Here is a 15,481-nt window from a genome sequence, read left to right as displayed (position 1 = left end):
TCTGCATACGGGGCGGCAGCGTAGCCTAGTGGTTAGAGCGTTGGACTAGTAACCGAAAGGTTGCAAGATCGAATCCCCGGGCTGACAAGGTACAAATCTGTCGTTCTGCCCCTGAACAAGGCAGTTAACCCACTGTTCCTAGCCCATCATTGAAAATAAGAATTTGTTCTTAACTGACTTGCCTAGTTAAATAAAGGTTAAAAAATATATATATATTCCACACTATGAAGGGTGGATCACTAAATGAGCAGTAGTATCATACAGTAAGTATTCACCCCCTTGGAATTCTTCACATTTTATTGTGTTACAAAGTAGGATTAAAAGGGATTTAATTGTCATTTTCTATCAACAATCTACACAAAATACTTTGTTATGTCAAAGTGGAAGAACAATTCTAACACTTTTTAAAGATGTATGAAAACACTAATATACCTTGATTAGATAAGTGTTCACCCCCTGAGTCAATGCATGTTAGAAACACCTTTGGCAGCGATTGCAGCTGTGAATCGTCTCTAAAAGCTTTGCCCACCTGGACTGTGAAATATTTCCCCATTATTCTTTTTAAAATTCTTCAAGTTCTGTCAAAGTGTTGGGAAACATGGCTAGACATCTATTTTTATTTCTTGGCATAGATTTACAAGACCATTTAAGTCAAAACTGTAACTTGGCCACTCAGGAACATTCACTGTCTTCTTGGTAAGCAACTCCAGTGTAGGTTTGGCCTTGTGTTGTAGGTTATTGTCCTACTGAAAGGTGAATTCCTCTCCCAGTGTCTGGTGTAAAGCAAAACTGAAGAAGGTTTTCCTCTAGGATATTGCCTGTGCTTAGCTCCATCCCGTTTAGTTTTATCCGGGAAAAATCCTCAGCATAATTCTCAACTTGACCATGCTTAAAGAGATATTCAATGTCTGATTCATTTTTGTTACCCATCTACCACTTCCCTTCTTTATGAGGCTTACAAAAAAAGCTCCCTGGTCTTTGTAGTTGAATCTGTGCTTGAAATTCAACACTTGACTGAGGGACCTGTACAGACGTTGTATGTCTGGGGGACAGAGGAAACGGTAGTCATCAAAAAATCATGCCAACTCCTATTATTTCACACAGAATGAGTCCGTGTAACTTTATTATGCGATTTTTTTTTTTTTATAAAGACAAATTACCTTTCTTCACAAACTCCCTCTAGATGTAACGCTATCCTTCTGCATAGTACCACTGCTCTAAGCCCTAGGCCTCACCGTATGTGTCTCATCCAATGTCTTGAGCACTACTATGTATGAAAACGGCCCTTATTAACCCTTTGAATATCCTTTCCACAGATCCAATAACAAAACATGTATACTCTGTACAGTTTCATGTTAGTGCTATATGTGTAACGCTTAATGCTATTGCCACGTCCTATTGAAACGTTTCTGGTTACGCTAACCTATTTAGGCCTAGATTTACCTTGGGAAATGTATTCTTTATCGCCATGTGACTTCCTGTAGTAAAATAAAGGGTATACAAAGTACAGCTCTAATGCCCTCATTCCTCTGAAACAGAGTCTCTGCTTGCATCCCAAATGGCAAACTATTATCCATAGAGTGCACTACTTTTGACCAGAGCTCTATGGGTAAATGTCAAATGTAAATGTCAAAAGTAGTACACAATATAGGGTGTTATTTAGGACACCGCCTACTGCTCTGCACTGTAGTGTATACCAGAAATAGCAGGCTATACTGTAGTCACACGTTATTGCTGAAGGCTGAGGTTGTCATTTTGTGCAGCGTTAAAATAATCCATGGTTATGTTTCCCGCACTATGGCTTATCCAAAAGCACTGTTGCTGGTCCCACCGTAGTGCATGAAACAAAAGGTGATTGGATTAGTAAACTAGACGTACAAACACTATTCGGCTGGACTTCAGAAGGAAATAGTTCCCTCCGAGTGAGGCTTTCCATCTTAACTAAGTGGCTAGATGTGTGATGTGTTTTATCCGGTCTGCGCTTTGTTTCTCCAGGGCAGGTTAGTGCAACTTAGGTAATACTGTACTGTGTGTGTGTGTGTGTGTGTGTGTGTGTGTGTGTGTGTGTGTGTGCGTGCGTGCGTACAAGGGTGTGATTGTGTGTGTGTGTGTGTCTGTATACATGCATATGTGTGTCCATGTGTGTGTGACTGTGTGCATAATGTGCTGTGAAAAAAGTATTTCCCCTTTCTGTTTTTGTCTATTTTTGCATATCTTTTTACACTGAATGTTTATATATCTTCACCCAAAACCTAATATTAGATAAAGGGAACCTGAGTGATGAAATAACACAACATTTTGATCATTATTTGTATTTTATTAACATTATTCAACACCCAATGCCCCTGTGTGAAAAAGTAATTGCCTCCTTATACTCAATAACTGGTTGTGCCTCCTTTAGCTGCATTGAACGCAACAAAACACTTCCTGTAGTTGTTGATCCTTCACTCACATCGCTGTGGAGAAATGCATGACTCAGGTGCGCTTCAGCTCACGGACGGATGGCCTGACATTCTTCTTCAGAATGAACTGATGCAGAGCAGCATTCATGGTTCCCTCAATAATGGCAAGTCGTCCAGGTCCCGAGGCAGCGAACCATCACACTACCACCACCATGCTTGACCGTTGGCGTGAGGCTCTTACTGTGGAATGCAGTGTTCGGCTTGCGTCAGAACCTGGACGACTTGCCATCATTGAAGGAACCATGCATTCAGGCAATCCATCCGTGAGCAGAAGCTAAAGCACAGCTGGATCATGCAGCAAGACACTGATCCAAAACACACCACCAGTAAGTCAAAGGCCAGACCTAAACCCGGTTGAAATGTCGTGGCAGGACCTGAAATGAGCAGTTCACGCTCAAAAACCCTCGAATCTCGCTAAAGCAATCCTGCGTGGATGAGTGGGCAACAAATCCTCCACAGAGATGTGAGAGACTGATCAACAACTACGGGAAGTGTTTGGCTGCAGCCATTGCAGCTAGAGATGTCACTCTAGTTATTGAGTGTAAGGGGGCAATTACTTTTTCACACGGGGGTATTGGGTGTTACGTAACTTTGTTTATAACATAATTTAAATAATTAGCAAAATGTCGTGTTATTTTTCACTCAGGTTCCCTTTATCTTATATTAGGTTTTGGTAGAAGATCTAAAAACATTCTGTGTCCAAAATATGCAAAAATAAAGAAAGTCCAAAAGGGGGCAAATACTTTTTCACAGCACTGTGCATACGTGTGTCCATATGTGTTTGTGTGTACTCTGTAGTGATTATTCTGGAGGCCTCTGCATGGTCAGGGCACGGGTATGTCATTCTTCCGTCAGACTTCCTGTCTTTCTCTCCTGCATGCAGCACACAGCCCTGGAACGGAAGACAGGCTAGAGGAGCCCTCCAAACAGATGCTTGGCAGAGAAAGAGAAAAGGGAGAGAGGGGGAGATAAAAGAGTGCAGAGGAAAAGTCAGAGGTGGAGAGACGAAGCGAGAGAGTGGGAGAGAGGGTGTTAAGGGAGAGAGAGAGAGAGGGGGGGGGGATTAAAGAGTGCAGGAGTAAAGGCATAGGTGGAGAGAGAAAGAGTACGAGAGTGTAAAAAAGGGTTAAGAGAGAGAACAAGAGAGAGAGATAGATGGGGGGCTAAGAGAGAGAGAAGGAGGCTAAACTACTTGGAGAGATCGATGGGAAACAATAGTGATATAAACCAGATGTAGAAAGCGAGAGGGATGAAGCGAGGGAGATAGAAAGGGAGGGAGTGAGAGTGAGATGGTAGGCAGACTATAAGATACTGATTTCCTCTTCTGAATCCCCCTAAATAACAAAAACCATGAGGAGGAAACCCACTGGGCACACCACGTAATTTCAACGTGGAAATCTGGGTAATATTTTGTTGAGACATTTACAAACGAGATTACAACCTTTATTCACCCACTCAAAAAGACAGCAAGAAGTTTGTAGAATTCTCAAAGTTTTATCACTATCCTTTCAACCATTTGAAAGTACAGCCAAATTCCAATGAAAAAACTATGTCAGATATTTTGTTTTAATACAACAACTTAATGTGTTATCACTGTGCTTCATCTAATAGCACAACCAAATGGCCTGGATTGCAGTTGATGACATTAAAAGTACATAGTGCAAGTTCCGAGATTCTGCACAGATTATTGTGGCAATTATGAAGATCTCCACAAACCTGCGACATTTGCATGCCATCTTGAACAGGAGACGCTTTCTATGATTACATAAGAAGACATTTATAGTTACAGTAGCCTCAGAATGTGGCCATGGATGCGTTACTCCTTTTAAGGTTGAATAAATACTGTTATGTAGTTTGTAAGATAGCCTTAACTTTAGGCTATTTACTTACTGTATTACAAAAGTCATATTGAATATCGACATTTACAGGATATCTCATGCGTGGGTAGTTTCATCTGAGCCACTGGCTTAATCCTATTCTTTAACTTTTATTTGGGGTTTAGTTGGAGATGTTAATCAAAACATATCATTTGTTAATTTGTTAATAGTTAATAGGCTATTTACTGCATTGCAAAAGTGCTATTGAGTTGTGTTTGGTTGTCAATGTAACTAAATATCAACGTTTGAAGGAGATGTATCTTTCGTGCCACTGACTGAGTCTGGCTTTAATTCCACTTTGTCTACAAGTTAATAATTGATATGTTGGATTCACGTCTCCATTAGAGGTCGACCGATTATGATTTTTCAACGCCGATACCGATTATTGGAGGACCAAAAAAGCAGATAACGATTAATCGGCCGATTTTTAATGACAATTACAACAATACTGAATTAACACTTATTTTAACTTAATATAATACAAAATTCAAAAGGCACTCGCACATCTGAGCAATCTTATTTGCAGGTGCATGGCAACAACTGAGCAAGATGAAAGAAAAAGGAAACCGCACACTGCTCTTGATAGTATCACCTGTCACGTTCTTGACCTATTTCTGTTAGTTTGTTATATGTGTTAGTTGGTCAGGACGTGAGTTTGGGTGGGCATTCTATGTTTTCTGTTTCTGTGTTGGTTTATTGGGTTGCCTGGTATGGCTCTTAATTAGAGGCAGATGTTTGGCGTTCCTCTAATTAAAAGTCATATTTAGGTAGGCGTTTTCACAGTGTTCGTTGTGGGTGATTGTCTTCCGTGTCTGTGTAATTGTTTGCACCATATGGGACTGTTACGTTTTGTTCGGTTTGTGTAGTCTAATTGTCCTATTCGTGCGTTCTTCTTGTTTTATGTAAGTTCGTCGTATAGGTCTGTCTACACCGTTTGTTGTTTTGTTAGTTTAGTTAAGTTCGTGTTTTCGTTAAATAAATATGTGTTCAAACTCCACTGCGCCTTGGTTCGATCAATACTCCTCCTCTTCCGAAGATGAAGAGGAGGAGGAATGCCGTTACAGAATCACCCACCAGATCTCCAGAACCAAGCAGCGGAGTAAACGGAGTAAGGGACAGAAAAAGGAGGAATGGACTTGGGACGATGTATTGGACGGGAAAGGTTGCTACACATGGGAGGAGATCCTGGCTGGTAGGGATCGCCTCCCATGGGAACAGCTGGAGGCACTGAGGAGAGCAGAGGCAACCGGAGAAGGGAACCGGAGTTATGAGGGGACGCGTCTAGCACGGAAGCCCGAAAAGCCCGCGAGTACTACCCAAAAATTTCTTGGGGGGGGCTAAGAGGTAGTGGGCCAAGGGCAGGTAGGAGACCTGCGCCCACTTCCCAGGCTTACCGTGGAGAGCGGGAGTACGGGCAGGCGCCGTGTTACGCAGTAGAGCGCACGGTGTCTCCTGTACGAGTGCATAGCCCAGTGCGGGTTATTCCACCTCCCCGCACTGGTAGGGCTAGATTGGGCATTGAGCCAGGTGTCATGAGGCCGGCTCAACGCGTCTGGTCTCCAGTGCGTCTCCTCGGGCCGGCTTACATGGCACCAGCCTTACGCATGTGTCCCCAGTTCGCCTACATAGCCCGGTGCGGGTTATTCCACCTCCCCACACTGGTCGGGCGACGGGGAGCATTCAACCAGGTAAGGTTGGGCAGGCTCGGTGCTCAAGAGAGTCAGTACGCCTGCACGGTCCGGTATTTCCGGCACTACCTCCCCGCCCCAGTCCAGTACCACCAGTGCCTACATTACGCACCAGGCTTCCAGTGCGTTTTCAGAGCCCTGTTCCTCCTCCACGCACTCTCTCTATGGTGCGTGTCTCCAGCCCGGTGCCTCCAGTTCCGGCACCACGCACTAAGCCACCTGTGCGTCTCCAGAGCCCTGTATACACTGTTCCTTCTCCCCGTACTAGTCCTGATGTGCGTGCACTCAGCCCGGTGCCACCAGTGCCGGTACCACGCACCAGGAGTATAGTGCGCTTCGAGAGGTCAGTGTGCCCTGTCCCTGCTCCCCGCACTAGGCTTGAAGTGCGTGTCCTCAGTCAGGTGCCTCCAGTTCCGGCACCACGCACCAAGCCTACAGTGCGTCTCAGCCGGCCAGAGTCTGCCGTCTGCCCAACGGCGCATGAACTGCCTGTCTGCCATGAGCCTACAGAGCCTTCCGCCAGACAGGAGCAATCTGAGCCATCCGTCTCCCCAGCGCCATCTGAGCCATCCGTCTCCCCAGCGCCATCTGAGTCATCCGTCTCCCCAGCGTCGTCTGAGCCATCCGTCTGTCCTGAGCCATTAGAGCCGCCCGTCTGTTCCGAGCCGTCAGAGCCGATAGTCAGTCAGGAGCCGCTAGAGCCAGTCGTCAGTCAGGATCTGCCAGGGCCGCCAACCAGACAGGATCTGCCAGAGCCGCCAACCAGACAGGATCTGCCAGAGCCGCCAACCAGACAGGATCTGCCAGAGCCGCCAACCAGACAGGATCTGCCAGAGCCGCCAACCAGACAGGATCTGCCAGAGCCGCCAACCAGACAGGATCTGCCAGAGCCGCCAATCAGACAGGATCTGCCAGAGCCGCCAGCGAGCCATGAGCGTCGAGAGCCGCCAGCGAGCCATGAGCGTCGAGAGCCGCCAGCCAGCCATGAGTGTCGAGAGCCGTCAGCCAGCCATGAGCGTCGAGAGCCGTCAGCCAGCCATGAGCGTCGAGAGCCGTCAGCCAGCCATGAGCGTCGAGAGCCGTCAGCCAGCCATGAGCTGCCCCTCAGCCAGAAACGGCTATATACCCAGAACTGCCCCTCAGTCCAGAGCTGTCTCTCTGTCCGGAGCTGCCTTTCAGTCCGGAGTTGCCCCTCTATCCTGATCTCCCTCTCTATCCTGAGCTACCTCTATATTCTGAGCTATCCCTCTGTATTGATCTATCCCTCTGTCCCGGTGCTGTCCCTGTCATGGATGTTACCAAGAGGATTTTGTGGGGGTAAGATGTGGGTGGACATTTTTAGGGGGAGATGGAGGCTGGGATTGACTATGGTGGGGTGGGGATCTCGCCCGGAGCCTGAGCCACCACCGTGGTCAGATGCCCACCCAGACCCTCCCCTAGACTTTGTGCTGGTGCGCCCAGAGTTCGCACCTTATGGGGGGGGTTATGTCACGTTCTTGACCTATTTCTGTTAGTTTGTTATATGTGTTAGTTGGTCAGGACGTGAGTTTGGGTGGGCATTCTATGTTTTCTGTTTCTGTGTTGGTTTATTGGGTTGCCTGGTATGGCTCTTAATTAGAGGCAGGTGTTTGGCGTTCCTCTAATTAAAAGTCATATTTAGGTAGGCGTTTTCACAGTGTTCGTTGTGGGTGATTGTCTTCCGTGTCTGTGTAATTGTTTGCACCATACGGGACTGTTACGGTTTGTTCGGTTTGTGTAGTCTAATTGTCCTATTCGTGCGTTCTTCTTGTTTTATGTAAGTTCGTCGTATAGGTCTGTCTACACCGTTTGTTGTTTTGTTAGTTTAGTTAAGTTCGTGTTTTCGTTAAATAAATATGTGTTCAAACTCCACTGCGCCTTGGTTCGATCAATACTCCTCCTCTTCCGAAGATGAAGAGGAGGAGGAATGCCGTTACATCACCGATATTTAATAAGCTTACGTATCGGCCTCACGGCCTTCGTCAGAGCTTTTAATATTCGTCAGAACTTAATATAATACATCAATAAAATTAATTTAGCCTTAAATAAATAATGAAACATGTTCAATTTGGTTTAAATAATGCAAAAACAAAGTGTTGGAGAAGAAAGTAAAAGTGCAATATCTGCCATGTAAGAAAGCTAACGTTTAAGTTCCTTGCTCAGAACATGAAAACATATGAAAGCTGGTGGTTCCTTTTAACATGAGTCTTCAATATTCCCAGGTAAGAAGATTTAGGTTGTAGTTATTATAGGAATTATAGGACTATTTCTCTCTATACAATTTGTATTTCATTAACCTTTGACTATTGGATGTTCTTATAGGCACTTTAATATTGCCAGTGTACCTGGGCGCTCCTACCTGGGCTCGAACCAGGAACACAACGACAACAGCCACCCTCGAAGCAGCGTTACCCATCGCTCCACAAAAGCCGCGTCCCTTGCAGAACAAGGGGAACAACCACTCCAAGTCTCAGAGCGAGTGACGTTTGAAACGCTATTAGCGCGCACGCCGCTAACTAGCTAGCCATTTCACATCGGTTACACCAGCCGAATCTCAGGAGTTGATAGGCTTGAAGTCATAAACAGCGGAGCTGCTGGCAAAACGCACAAAAGTGCTGTTTGAATGAATGCTTACGAGACTGCTGGTGCCTACCATCGCTCAGTCAGACTGCTCTATCAAATCATAGACTTAATTATAACATAATAACACACAGAAATACGAGGCTTAGGTCATTAATATGGTCGAATCCGGAAACTACCATCTCGAAAACAAGATGTTTATTCTTTCAGTGAAATACGGAACCGTTTTTTATCTAACGGGTGGCATCCCTAAGTCTAAATATTCCTGTTACATTGCACAACCTTCAAAGTCATGTCATAATTACGTAAAATTCTGGCAAATTAGGCGGCCCAAACTGTTGCATATACACTGACTCTGCGTGTAATGAACGCAAGAGAAGTGACACAATTTCACCTGGTTAATATTGCCTGCTAACCTGGATTTCTTTTAGCTAAATATGCAGGTTTAAAAATATATACTTCTGTGTATTGATTTTAAGAAAGGCATTGATGTTTATGGTTAGGTACACATTGGAGCAACGATACGCACCGCATCGATTATATGCAACGCAGGACACGCTAGATAAACTAGTAATATCATCAACCATGTGTAGTTAACTAGTGATTATGATTGATTGATTGATTGTTTTTTATAAGATAAGTTTAATGCTAGCTAGCAACTTACCTTAGGTTACTGCATTCGCGTAACAGGCAGGCTCCTCGTGGAGCTCAATGTAATCAGATGGTTAGAGCGTTGGACTAGTTAACTGTAAGGTTGCAAGATTGAATCCCCCGAGCTGACAAGGTAAAAATCTGTCCTTCTGCCCCTGAACGAGGCAGTTAACCCACCGTTCCTAGGCCGTCATTGAAAATAAGAACGTGTTCTTAACTGACTTGCCTAGTTAAATAAAGATTAAATAAAGGTGTAAAAAAATATATATATAAAAAATATCGTCCAAATCGGTGTCCAAAAATACTAATTTCCGATTGTTATGAAAACTTGAAATCGGCCCTAATTAATCGGCCATTTGGATTAATCGGTCGACCTCTAGTCTCCATCATTCTCATTCTGTCACCTCTCCTCCTCATCCCTGTCTTTGCCTCATCTCAGCCTTTCATCACAGTTTGTCTTGTGATTTTCCCCTTGCCCTGATTGGTCACGCTGGCATGTCCCCTAAGTGTTTCAAAATAACTAGAGACAAGGCTATTGAATGCTGTCTGGCACTGAGAATTACTCTCAGTGTGTGTGTGTGTGTGTGTGTGTGTGTGTGTGTGTGTGTGTGTGTGTGTGTGTGTGTGTGTGTGTGTGTGTGTGTGTGTGTGTGTGTGTGTGTGTTTGTATGCTTGCATCAGTGTCACGTTTGCATGTAATATTACATGCGATTTTGCATGTGCGCATGTGTGTGAGAGGGAAAGAAAGAAAGAGAAAGAGAGAAAGAAGAATGACAGAAAAAAGAGAGAAATAGATCAAGTTGAGGTTTAGTGGCGCAAGTGGTGTTTCCATCCCCCTCTCCATCTCTCCTCCAAACTCTGCCTCTTCATAAACAGAGAAATAAAATCCCTCTACTCATGTTCTCACTCCCCTGCATTCCCTCCATCCCTTGTTCGTTCTTTCTCACTCCCTCTCTTTCTTTATTTCAGTTCCAATGTGGAAAATGCGTCATCACCCAAACCACTGTCGCTACTCTCCAAGTTCTCCTAAAAGTCCCCACCCCCTTCCCCTCTCTCTTTCTCCCTCTCTCACTCGCTCGCTCTGTCTGTCTCTGTCTCACAGTTGCCATGCGGCTCCACCCAGTCCACAGCAGGAGAAACCGTAAAAGAGCTAATTCTGTCCATCTCTCTCTCTCTCTCCCTCTCTGTTTCTCTCTCTGTGAGCCTGTTTATCTCTCTCTGTGTCTGTCTGTCTCCACTCCACCCCCCCCCCCCCACCCCCACCCCCCTCTCTCTGTCTCGCCCTGTCTCAGTCAGTCTGTCAAAAATAGTGGTAACAACTGAAGTCTGGGTGTCAATGAAGAACAGTGGTGGTATTGTTATACAGAGAGGTCTCGGTGACTGTTCCATTGCTCACTCCTTCTCAATGATCCAGTCTCAAAATAGACATAATGATGAAAACATGGAGATGACTATTTCCGATCATCACCATTTAGCCCCGATATGTAGCATGCAGCTTTAACTTCATGTCAATGCATATGTAATAGCCTACACACTGAGATAAAAAACAACATTTCAATTCCTAAACCTTAAATATTGCATCTATGCTGAACATCGACAGGCTATTCAAAGAGGGCGCATTAAATGCAATGTGATAGGCTAGTTTACTGTTAGGGAATGTCCATGTTTGTTTAAGGGGGAAACGAGCACATATCTGCAAAGAGAGGCGGTAAGTTAAAGCTAAACTCTTTATTGCAATGTCTAAACGACATAGTGGCCTATAAGCTAGCCTGCAACGTTCAATTAACAACAAAGTCGTGATTATACTGATAGATAGGCTATGTCTAGGACAATAGCAAGAATAACCTATAGCCTGCTCTATAGTCTATAGGCCTAAAACATCAAATAATATATGCTTTAACTTGCTTTATCATTTCGTTAAAACTGCATTATTTTCCATTATAGTTGTTTCGGGTATAGAAGCAGGCCAGGCAGGAAACTATGGCCGCCTGTTTCTACATACCTAGGCTAGAGTCTGCAGAACAGAAGGGACTTACCATGATATGACTCCGGCTGGGCTGCCTACATTGTCGTCTGTGACTTTCCTGGACCCGCTTCCTCCAACCATCCACTGCTATAGAGACTATATAAATGTCTCCACGCAAGAATATTCCCCTATTCCAATGGTCCGTTAAATCCGTTGTAGTCCCGCAACGTGGCCGGGTAGTGTGTTGTCGGTTGTGACTGAGAACTTTTGTTTCACAGACAACATGCAAGAGAAAACAGTATGATTGGCGTCGCACGGTCTTCCCCGTCAATCTCCCCGCCTCTGCCTTTATTTCCGATTCTGCAAGGCAAGCGTGTACAAATAGTTTTTTCCCCCTCCCTGTCTCCTAATGTTGATCCCACACCCCTCCCTCTCCTCCCTCACTCCGTGCGCCTCACACAGTTAACAAGAGAGCTACAGTCTGACTTTCAACCGCCGGGGCTCCACTCAAACTTTCCATTTTTTCCTCCAGCGTTAAAGAAATGAATAAACAATAAAACGTTGTCACTCCACCCACATGTAATTACATTATATTTATTGATGCTAATTTTATATTTGATATTTGCTCGTTAAATTAACCTACATTTTCTTGGTTTATGGGCATAGGCATTACACGCACACTTTGAAACTTTATCGTAAACATTCATTCAAAGTTCTCGTAGATGGTAATGGTTCCAAACTTTAAGACCATGCAGGTAGGATATTTTGTATTTATTTCACAGATAATCATGTTGTCCTTACATACAGGGATTGTACCTCTTATTCCTTATACAAAATGATGTTTAATATCTATAATAGATTATATTGTCACGCCCTGGCCTTAGTATTATTTGTTTTATTTATTATTTTAGTTAGGTCAGGGTGTGACATGGGGTATGTGTGTATTTTGGGGTATTATATGGTAGAGGGGGTGTTGGTTGTAGTTTATGGTTTTGTGTTGAGTGTATGTGTCTAGCTGTGTCTATGTTGGGTGTTGTTGTCTAGGGAAGTCTATGGTGGCCGGAATGGGTTCTCAATTAGAGACAGCTGATTTCGGTTGTCTCTAATTGGGAGCCATATTTAAGGCTGCCATAGGCTTTAGCTGTGTGTGGGTCATTGTAGATGTATATGTCGATGTAAGTAGTCTGTGTGTGCACTTACGTTTGAAGTTTCACGATCGTTTGTTGTTTTTGTTTTGTGTATAAGTGTTACGTGTTCATCTTCGCCGTTCTATTAAAGAAGATGTATTCAAATCATGTTGCGCCTTGGTCCTCTCGTTCATGTCAACTCGATCGTGACAGAATGACCCACCAAATTCGGATCAAGCAACATGACCAGCGGCAACAGGATCAAGGCATTAAGGATTCATGGACATGGGAGGAGATTTTAGATGGTAAGGGACCTTGGGCGCAACCGGGAGAATATCGCCTCCCTCGTGAAGAGCTGGAGGCAGCGAAAGCCGAGAGGAGGCGATATGAGGAGGCAGCACGGAGGCAAGGCTGGAGACCCGCTGGAGACCCGCGAGTACTACCCAAAAATTTCTTGGGGGGGGCTAAGAGGTAGTGGGCCGAGGGCAGGTAGTAGACCTGCGCCCACTTCCCAGGCTAACCGTGGAGAGCGGGAGTACGGGCGGACAACGTGTTACGCAGTAGAGGGCACGGTGTCTCCTGTACGTGTTCATAGCCCAGTGCGGGTTATTCCACCTTCCCGCACTGGTAGGGCTAGATTGGGCATTGAGCCAGGTGCCATGATACCGGCTCAACGCATCTGGTCTCCAGTGCGTCTCCTCGGGCCGGTATACATGGCACCAGCCTTACGCATGGTGTCCCCGGTTCGCCTACATAGCCCGGTGCGGGTTATTCCACCTTCCCGCACTGGTCAGGCGATGGGGAGCATTCAACCAGGTAAGGTTGGGCAGGCTTGGTGTTCAAGGGAACCAGTACGCCTGCATGGTCCGGTATTTCCGGCGCCACCTCCCCGCCCCAGTTCAGTTCCACCAGTGCCTACACCACGTAACAGGCTTCCAGTGTGTCTCCAGAGCCCTGTTCCTCCTCCACGCACTCGTCCTATGGTGCGTGTCTCCAGCCCGGTACCACCAATTCCGGCACCACGCACTAAGCCTCCTGTGCGTCTCCAGAGTCCTGTGCATCCTGTTGCTGCTCCCCGCACTAGCCCTGAGATGCGTGTCCCCAGTCCGGTACCACCAGTTCCGGCCCCACGCACTAGGCCTAATGTGCGTCCCCAGGGTCCAGTATGCCCTGTTCCTTCTCCCCACACTAGCCTGAAAGTGCGTGCCTTTAGCCCGGTGCCTCCAGTTCCGGCACCACGCACCAGGCCTACAGTGCGCCTCATCCGGCCAGAGCCATCCGTCTCCCCAGCGCCGTCTGAGCCATCCGTCTCCCCAGCGCCGTCTGAGCCATCCGTCTCCCCAGCGCCGTCTGAGCCATCCGTCTCCCCAGCGCCGTCTGAGCCATCCGTCTCCCCAGCGCCGTCTGAGCCATCCGTCTCCCCAGCGCCGTCTGAGCCATCCGTCTCCCCAGCGCCGTCTGAGCCATCCGTCTCCCCAGCGCCGTCTGAGCCATCCGTCTGTCCAGAGCCATTAGAGCCGCCCGTCTGTCCCGAGCCGTCAGAGCCATTAGTCAGTCAGGAGCCGCTAGAGCCATTCATCAGTCAGGAGCCGCCAGAGCCGCCAACCAGACAGGATCCGCCAGAGCCGCCAACCAGACAGGATCCGCCAGAGCCGCCAACCAGACAGGATCCGCCAGAGCCGCCAACCAGACAGGATCCGCCAGAGCCGCCAACCAGACAGGATCCGCCAGAGCCGCCAACCAGACAGGATCCGCCAGAGCCGCCAACCAGACAGGATCCGCCAGAGCCGCCAACCAGACAGGATCCGCCAGAGCCGCCAACCAGACAGGATCTGCCAGAGCCGCCAACCAGACAGGATCCGCCAGAGCCGCCAACCAGACAGGATCTGCCAGAGCCGCCAACCAGACAGGATCTGCCAGAGCCGCCAACCAGACAGGATCTGCCAGAGCCGCCAACCAGACAGGATCTGCCATAGCCGCCAACCAGACAGGATCTGCCAGAGCCGTCAGCCAGCCATGAGCGTCCAAATCTGTCAGCCAGCCATGAGGGTCCAGATCCATCTGCCAGCCATGAGAAGCCGGATCCGTCAGCTAGCCGTGAGCAGCCAGATCTGTCAGCCAGCCATGAGCCGTCCAACCAGGATCCGCCGGAGCCGTCATCCAGCCAGGATCTGCCCCTTATCCTGGTGCTGCCCCTTATCCTGGTGCTGCCCCTTATCCTGGTGCTGCCCCTTATCCTGGTGCTGCCTCTTATCCTGGTGCTGCCCCTTATCCCGGTGCTGCCCCTTATCCCGGTGCTGCCCCTTATGACTATGGTGGGGTGGGGACCACGACCAGTGCCGGAGCCGCCGCCGTGGAAGGAAGCCCACCCAGACCCTCCCCTAGACTATGTGCTGGTGCGTCCGGAGTTCGCACCTTAAGGGGGGGTTTATGTCACGCCCTGGCCTTAGTATTATTTGTTTTATTTATTATTTTAGTTAGGTCAGGGTGTGACATGGGGTATGTGTGTATTTTGAGGTATTATATGGTAGAGGGGGTGTTGGTTGTAGTTTATGGTTTTGTGTTGGGTGTATGTGTCTAGCTGTGTCTATGTTGGGTGTTGTTGTCTAGGGAAGTCTATGGTGGCCGGAATGGGTTCTCAATTAGAGACAGCTGATTTCGGTTGTCTCTAATTGGGAGCCATATTTAAGGCTGCCATAGGCTTTAGCTGTGTGTGGGTCATTGTAGATGTATATGTCGATGTAAGTAGTCTGTGTGTGCACTTACGTTTGAAGTTTCACGATCGTTTGTTGTTTTTGTTTTGTGTATAAGTGTTACGTGTTCATCTTCGCCGTTCTATTAAAGAAGATGTATTCAAATCATGTTGCGCCTTGGTCCTCTCGTTCATGTCAACGCGATCGTGACATATATACTTAAACTGTAGACCTAGTGTAAAATAGCGAACCATATTGGCCAGGTAATGACCGATTATGCGAGATTTTAGTTAAACGAGTTTAATAGCCAAGCAGCAGAGCAACCAAAAATGTATTCTAGTGCTGAATGGGTTATTAATCGCTGTCAAAGGTGCTTCAACAAAGTACTGTAATGGTCTGAATACTGAAGTAAATATGAT

At 46.7% G+C, this 15,481-nt stretch overlaps 1 protein-coding gene across 1 annotated transcript in view; it reads right to left on the bottom strand.

The window, feature by feature from the left end:
- arhgef40 (Rho guanine nucleotide exchange factor (GEF) 40) overlaps positions 1-11,674 on the bottom strand; it is a 46,921-nt gene extending 35,247 nt beyond the window's left edge. Inside the window, exon 1 of the mRNA XM_055938402.1 lies at positions 11,313-11,674. Within this exon, the coding sequence (XP_055794377.1) occupies positions 11,313-11,315 (3 nt within the window). The 5' untranslated portion in view covers positions 11,316-11,674. The remainder of the gene's footprint in view (positions 1-11,312) is intronic.
- Positions 11,675-15,481: the final 3,807 nt, after the last annotated feature.

This window comes from Salvelinus fontinalis, chromosome 11, assembly GCF_029448725.1.
Source record: "Salvelinus fontinalis isolate EN_2023a chromosome 11, ASM2944872v1, whole genome shotgun sequence".
Lineage (NCBI taxonomy): Eukaryota > Metazoa > Chordata > Actinopteri > Salmoniformes > Salmonidae > Salvelinus > Salvelinus fontinalis.
The sequence above is the reverse complement of the archived record's forward strand: the minus strand, read 5'-3'. Positions and strand labels throughout refer to the sequence as shown.